This window comes from Rana temporaria, chromosome 2, assembly GCF_905171775.1.
Source record: "Rana temporaria chromosome 2, aRanTem1.1, whole genome shotgun sequence".
Classification (NCBI taxonomy): domain Eukaryota; kingdom Metazoa; phylum Chordata; class Amphibia; order Anura; family Ranidae; genus Rana; species Rana temporaria.
This window is the reverse complement of record NC_053490.1, coordinates 151537636-151545608: the sequence shown is the minus strand read 5'-3', so window position 1 is coordinate 151545608 and position 7973 is coordinate 151537636. Positions and strand designations below refer to the sequence as shown.

Sequence of the window (7973 nt, the reverse complement as noted above, 5' to 3'; positions counted from 1 at the left end):
ATCTTAGGAATGGTACAAAAATCGAAAGAAAAACATCCCTGCATTATTCAAAATGAAAAACACAAAAAATGGCTTTAGATACATGCAATCAAAATTTTGTTTGGAAGTCAGATTCTAGAATCCCAATTATATTTATTGTAATGGGTAATTATTATAAGAATATGAACAGCGCCAGCTGTGTAATGCCTGCACTTCAATCAGTTTGCTAGTACTTTAGAAAATAAAAGAGCCACCTGACAATGTTACTCTTTTAACTTTAACAATAAAGAAAAATGAAACCTACATTTTAGAGAAATTTTAAAAATAAATATTTATTGAAAGACCATATCCATATACAACATAAAAATCATATGATATGTACAGTCAAAAAGCTAAACATATATATATGTACAATAATTATTAGATATTTACATGTGAACTAACAAGAGTGCAGTGACAGAATAAAAATGCATGAATAACTAGATTCCTTACAAACTCAAAGGGTATGCCTTGTAACATACCCTTTTTTTTTGTTTACTATTCATATTATTTTCTGTGCTATAAAACTAGCTATTCTGTATGCATAGTTAGCTAAAGTGACATTTCATTTGCATGTCTCCTCCTAAAACTCATAAATTTGTACAACTAAATTTATAGAATGCATCTCTTTTTACAATTTTTAAATGTACATTGTATTAGCATGATATTCTGTGTTTTCCTATTTCTGCAGAGCCTTCTTTCTCCTTTTGATTTATCTTGCCATTTGCTGTGTCTAGTGACATATTTTATTCCAGGAGTATATAGGAGGTACATGCGTGCATTAGATCTTTGGATTTGCTGTTTTGGAGGACAGTTCATGGTCAGTGACTACATAACCAGGTGCAGGTGAACAGAATACTGAACTGGACCTTTTCTTGGAGTATTATTAAAGGCATTTTTTTTGGCAAGGGTGGTAAGGCAATAGAGCCATTGGTTAGTTTTAATTGCTGTTTGTACCCCCCTCTTTCTATCTGACCTGATCTTCAGTGTCACAAGGAATGAAAGTGTTGGCAAAGCCACCATTTTATGTTGCCACCAGAACAGAAAAAGAGGGGACATCTTCTAATGGGTGCACTTGTTTCTATTTTCTCACTTCCTGTTCAGAGAGGAAGTGCAGGGAAAGGATCTCTCTAACGAGTTACAGATGGCAAGACAAACTAATAGTTTTAACCCTTCTCTGCTGTAATTCAAAATAAAAAAATGTAGTGCTAGATACACTATAACCCAGTTACTTTTCCCAGAAAGATTTAAAAGGTGGTTGCAATTTCACAGGGTTGCAAGCTGATTTCTGTGTTGTAATTGGACCTGTGATATGTCCTGGACACCCTAGGTGGTGAAAGCATGGCTTTTCTGTTCAACCAATCCTGTTCACATTGTCGAGGCATTCTCTCATTCTGCATACTGTTGACATAATATGAGTCTTTAATTGTATAGCTAGTGACAGGGACATTAGGTATTCTGGAGTGGTGATAGGTGTTGTAGTAAGTAGGAACTAAGGAATACGACATTGCATATCCCTTTTCATACTGCATTGTTGCATTTCCAGGATATGGGACTTTATTGCTGTGGTGGCTGACTGGATGTACTGGACCTCGCAGTGTTCCAGATGTTCCTGTGTATGGGGAACCTTGAATAAAGGAAGAAAATAGTGTTGTAATTACACAGTAAATTAGACGTGAACAGTCAGAGTTGAATAGTGTGAACTATATAATACTGATCAAGAAAATGTGCATGACTAGACAAAACGTGTTATCTACTGCTGGCATACTCTTTCTCCTTACCAACTGTTTAGTGTCCGCCATCCCTCTCTGCCAATCCCTCCACTGGCTTCCAAATGCCCAGTGAATAAAATTCAAAACATTAAGAATAACATACAAAGCCATTTATAACTCTGCCCCAAGCTACATCACCAATCTTGTCTCCAAATATCAACCAAACCGTCCTCTCTGCTCCTCCCAATACCCCCTTCTCTCTAACTCCCTTGTCTCCTCCTCCCTTGTTCATCGCCAGGACTTGTTCAGAACCTCTCCCATACTCTGGAATAGAATCCTCCTCTCGCTACAACCAATCTGTCTGTCTATCTCCTACTCTGTTTACTTTTAGGCAATCCTTGAAAATTCATCTCTTCAGGAAAACCTATCCTGCCTTTAACAAATAACCACATCTTCTATTTCTCCCATCAGTTCATCCCTCACAGTTATTACCTTTTGTTCCACCAGTCCCTCTCTATTAGATTGTAAACTCCCAGGAGCAGGGCCCTCCTAACCCTCTTGTATTGAATTATAATGCATCTGTACATCTGTATTGTCTCCCTTTATATTGTAAAGCACTGTGCAAACTGTTGGCGCTATATAAACCCTGAATAATAATATTATTTTTGAATAGAGCGGTAAAGGATTAGAACCCCTGTTAAAGTTTTACTGCTATCCAGGGCTCTGTTAGGGAAATTTTACCTTACGTTCACAGTGACAACATTTTTCCTAGACAGGAAGTGGGACACACAAAAGGGGTTTATCCTTCCACCAAAATAAAAATAAAGTTGGAGAATTTTCCATTACTTCCTATATGGAAACCATTGTCACTGAGATAGTAAGTGAGGAGCGGTCTTTGGATTGAAGTAAAACCCAAAAGGGTTTCCAATTCTTTCCCACTAGCAAAGTTTTGGCTGGACATACACCTGAAATTGTTGCTATATAAACAAGACATAATACAATTAAAACTTGATTGTTTCATATCATAATAGTATTGCTCTGTACATGAGACATACTAAAAATACAGCAGTCTGTTTGATCTACAACTTACATGGCTGCTTGTGAATTGGCAGGCCGGTGTCCCTTTTCACACCTTCCCCACTGGTGTCAGAATCACTGTCATTGAAGTCACTGTCTCCTTTACCACTGTCTTTTGCACTAAGCCGTTCAGTCTGAGATTTTCCACTGCAGAAATAAAAGGTGATAAATGAGTTTTAACACAAAACAATAAACAAGTCCTGATATGAATTTCTTGTTATAGCATTATTGCCTGTATATTGCTTGTCAGAAAGATCATTCCACAACATATACACCATGCAATTAATATCTTACCTAACCATGCTTGAGGTGTTAGCCATATTTGTGCACTTGTTTAAAAAAATAAAATAATAATAATTTTATTTGCACCAACATCCAAAATTTCAGGACAATGTTCAAGGTTTATCTACTTCTTCAAGGTATAAGCAGTACTTGTTGAGTACTGCTTGGACCTTGAAGAAGGGGGAACACCCGGAAAGCTTGTCCTGAAAATGTGGATGTCATTGCAAATAAAAAAAGTGCCATAGACAGAATTCAATTGTTGTTCTACCCAACCATAATTAACCAAATCAGGAATTGGGGGGGGGGGGGTTTCCTTTGCCTCTGGGCACCTTAACAAATAAACATAGAAAAGCTAAGGTACCTATAGACATTAGATGAGGGCTGTTAGAATAATTGTATTATAAAAAAATCCTTGCTATGCTTTTTTATTAAATAAGCAGAATTCCCTAGATTTGACCTTCTCTCTAAGAAACCTTATCAAAGAAGATAATACTAGGGTAAGTCATATCCTAAAGACTGCCAAAAAAACGTTCTAAATAAAAGCATGGGTGACCTTCTAAGGACCATGCACTTCGACAATTAAATTTTCTAACCAACTTTTGTCAGTGGAGCTGGATAGAAAATTGTTGACTGAACAGTGATGGCATCCAATCAGATGCAGTCACTGTTCAGGTATTGTGACAGTTGCACATTCCTCTATCCATACTGTTTAGCTTGAATTTAGGTTTTTCTTGTTTAGCCCACAGGCTAAATTAGAAATCTATAAGTGTAAAGCCTCGTACACACGACCGAGGAACTCGACGGACGAAACACATAGTTTTCCTCGTCGAGTTCCTTGTTAGGCTGTCGAGGGACTCGACAAGGCAAGTTTCTCCATTCCCTTCAAGGAAATAGAGAACTTGCTCTCTTTTTGGCTCGTCGAGTTTCTCGACAGTTTCCTTGACGAAAATGTACACACGACCGGTTTCCTCTGCAAAAAAATATCTCCCAGCAAGTTTCTTGCTGGTTTTTGCCGAGAAACTCGGTTGTGTGTACGAGGCTTAAGGGTAGCTTTAGCTTTTGCTATGCAGAAGATGCAAACTGCCTATACTGTACATGTACAATTGTTACTCAACCCAAATAGGCAACAATCATCTCATATGTGTAGTTGTACCTTTAAACCAATCTAAATTCTACAAACTAAAAGCTGAGTGGTTGAAGTGAATAATGAACCTTACAGATTACAAATAGTGTACTAAATAAGAATGTTTCTCATTTTAAAGGGAAGAACATGGAGCCATTCTGATGTACATGCCACAAAACTGAGAACCACTAATGTCCCATGCCTGCATCAGACTTCCTAATAGTAATACAATTATAACTAATACAATTTCATATTTTGTGTCTTTTACTAACAAACATTTTTTTTTTTTGTGCTGTTGACAGTAGTTAGGATTGTTACCTTATGCTCTCTGTAGAGATATCTCTGCACAACCTGGATGAAAGGTATAATGGATCTGAATCTGAACTCTGTTAAGAGAGGGAAAAAAATTCATTAGCATTCAGTGAAAGACAAAGTTATTTTCACCTTTCAATCAAAGACCTCATTAGTGTGCACGATGCAAGAATTTAAATTGCCAAGATAACAAGTGCTGTCCTGTAAAACAACCTACAATCATTTGCATAGTAATAACAAATATTCTGAGGACATATTAAGTATTTGGACACTAGCTCTACAACGGAAAACACTTTAGTGATTGTCATTGTATTGCAGGTAAGATTAAACTTTTACAGTATGAAACGGAATAAATGCCTTTATGTTCTCTGAGGCCTTGGGTAATAGTTAATAAATCAAATAAAAGGATTACTTACATTTGATGCTGTCTGGAGGTCCTTGACCAGGTCGGTGCTGGATGATGCACTGCAGCCTTGTGACTCTGTGTTGATTGACAGCTGACAAGATTCAGACTGTGACAAAGTGGAAGATGAGAGGCCCTCTTTTGGCGAAGCTGTGCTATTAAGTAGTTGGTCATTAACTTCTCTTATTCTTTGTTCTTCAACATCAGTCTTAGAATTAGCAGATTTCCGTTTGCAAGAACAGGCCACAAAAAATATAGCGATGAGGAGCAAAGCACAACCTCCAGATAACACTGCTATGAAGATTATGGACAGGTCCATCTGATGCTGGTTCTCTGCAGAACTTTGCATAATAACTATCTCTACATTAGATGGAAAGGATTCAGTAAAAGTGAATTTGATGGTAGCATTGGAATACATGGAAGGTCTTCCATTGTCATGCACGGCAATAACAATACTCAAGTCCTTATCTTGCAAAGAATCAATTGTTCTGGTTAATGATAATTCACCAGTCACTTTGTTTAAGGCAAATAATTTTTGGTTGTCTTCCTGAATAGTGAAGAAAAGTTGGGAATTCACCCCCTCATCCTTATCAGTGGCTTTAACCTGCAAAACTAAGTAATTTTGTGGGGCATGGATTGGCAACATAACTTCAGCAGATCTGTTATCCACCAAGGGGAAAGTTATCACAGGTGCATTGTCATTTACATCAATTATCTTTATTCTCAGCTGAGTACGAGATGTAAGTGGAGGAGTACCGTTGTCAGTAGCTTCAATTTCAAGGTCTAGTTGTTTAAGCATTTCATAGTCCAATGATCTTACAGCACGCAACATACCTGAGTCAGTGTCAATAGCCACAAATGTGGACAAGGACTGCCCCAGTATTTTTGAATCAACCAGTCTATAAGATATTTTACCATTAAGTCCAAAATCAGTGTCCTTGGCTATCACAGTTGTGATATAAGTTCCAGGGGCATTATTCTCCCATACAGATGCTTCATATATTTGTTTGGTAAATTCAGGAACATTGTCATTCTCATCAATCAGCCTGACAGTATACTGCTTTATGGTTTTCAAGGAAGGAAATCCCAAATCTTCTGCTACAATTGTCAGGTTGTACTCAGCTATCTTTTCCCGGTCCAGGGGAGAAGTAGTGACTATCATAAAACTGTCTTCATAGGCTTTCTTGAGTTTGAAGTGTTCATGCCCATAAAGTGTACAATGAACTTGTCCATTAAGCCCTGAGTCTTTATCTGTGGTGCCAATAAGTGCTATAAAGCTATCCTTAGCAGCTCCTTCAGTTATATAGGCTATGCCTTTGTTGACAGTAGTCAGGGGAGTGATGGTGATGGCTGGAGCATTATCATTTGCATCTATGATATGCACAGTTATTTTACAAGTAGCAGTTAATGGATTAGGACTTAAATCCTGAGCTTGTATATCAAACTCATAAGTTTGCCTGCTCTCATAATCAACTTTACCCTCAAGAGTTATGCCACCTGATTTGGGATCTACATGAAAGAGCTGACGTACCTCTGGGGACACCTGGGGGCTGAAACTGTAAATGATTTCTCCATTGGCACCTTCATCAGGGTCAGCTGCATTGAGGTCCAGTAAGAGATATCCAGCAGGAGCATCCTCCATCATGTCCACGGTGACAGTGCTCCTCTCAAACACTGGGCTGTTGTCATTAAAGTCCAGGACCCGAACATTAACCACTGCACTGCCAGAAAGTGATGGGCTCCCTCCATCCATGGCAACCAGTGTCAAGGTGTGTTCAGACTGCATTTCCCTGTCTAATTCCTTTAAAAGTACTAGGTTTGCATATTTAACCCCATCAGCTCTAGTCTGGACATCAATCTTGAAGTGGCTGTTATCTGACAGTTCATAGTTTTGGATAGAGTTTTCACCAATATCTTCATCAATAGCTATTTGCAAAGGAATCCTAGCACCCACTGCTAAACTTTCAGAAATATCCACTTGCATTTCAGAACTAGGGAAGTGAGGTCTGTTATCGTTAATATCTCTTACCTCCACTTTTACATTCATCAACTTTATCTGATCCTTTGAAAAACTGACCACGTCCAGGGCCAGGATACAGGTTAAAGTCTGCCTGCAGATCTGTTCCCTGTCAATCTTCTCCCCAATGCTCAGCTGGCCATCGCTGTCTTGCACTTGGATAATAGAGTTGTTATATTGCTTCATAAGGCGAAAGTTGCTCTCAAGTTGGTCTGTTGAGTTGAACAGTGGGTGCTCTGATAAAACAGCAATGACCGTTCCAGGTGCCTCTTCCTCGTAGATGTAGTAATGAACAAATTCTGCATGGGACAGTGAAGTCATCAGACCCAGCAGTAGTACTGGCAGTGCTTTGAAGAACTCCAACATTTTCAGTCCTTTTCTTGTTGTAGATCTGTTTATGCTGCCAAGTTAAAACTCTTGGTTTTGTATCTTGAAGAGGAACAATGTAGCATCAATGGAGCCTGCCAGCTGTGAAAGGACTCAGCACAATCCTGTTAAGTGGTGCCTGTATTCAGAAGAGTGTGAATAACTGCTTGGGCTCATCTCTTTCCCCAGGTTATATGCTCAAGGATATGTAAATTAACTTCCCCTTCCACCAATCTCCAATGACTCCAGGACAAATGGTCACTGAGGCTGAGCAAATGGGCCTGTCATTAAGAGAGCTCTCAGTAAGAGGCCGACTAATATACAGTTATACTTTGTGACACCTCAAGAAAGCTGTGTTCTCTTAGAATGCCAGTAATCAAAAAAGTCAAATCAGCTACACAGAAACAATTTGATGACCCTGAGATTGCATTATTTTACTATTAAATGTAGGCTGCTGCTGACTGTGTTGAAGCTTTTATTGTTACTGAAGCAAGCAATAACTGAGAAAACTATAATGGTTATATAACATCCCTTTAAAATACAATATAATGTAATATTATAACAAAAATAATGTTAATGTAAACAAAAAAGTATTTTAATTAAATCACTACTAAACACACATACAGCTCAATTCACAAAGCTAACGCACTATAATAAGTATTT

At 38.2% G+C, this 7973-nt stretch overlaps 1 protein-coding gene across 1 annotated transcript; it reads right to left on the bottom strand.

Moving 5' to 3' along the window:
* Window positions 1-293: 293 nt before the first annotated feature.
* On the bottom strand, window positions 294-7779 carry LOC120929662 (protocadherin-8-like). The gene is made up of 4 exons (XM_040341334.1): window positions 4941-7779; window positions 4531-4598; window positions 2821-2954; window positions 294-1645 (listed from the first exon to the last, which is right to left on the bottom strand). Exons 1-4 carry the CDS (start codon window positions 7308-7310, stop codon window positions 1266-1268), a joined length of 2952 nt encoding a protein of 983 aa, XP_040197268.1. The 5' UTR covers window positions 7311-7779; the 3' UTR covers window positions 294-1265.
* Window positions 7780-7973: the final 194 nt, after the last annotated feature.

Bases quoted from the DNA above. Each gene is read 5' to 3' on its own strand.
- LOC120929662 (XM_040341334.1), bottom strand. From the start codon at position 7,310: ATGTTGGAGTTCTTCAAAGCACTGCCAGTACTACTGCTGGGTCTGATG. The intron at 4,599-4,940 runs GTAAGTAATCCT...CTCTCTTAACAG, and splicing joins ACCTCCAGACAGCATCAAAT to AGTTCAGATTCAGATCCATT. The intron at 2,955-4,530 runs GTAACAATCCTA...TTATTTCTGCAG, and splicing joins ATCTCTACAGAGAGCATAAG to TGGAAAATCTCAGACTGAAC.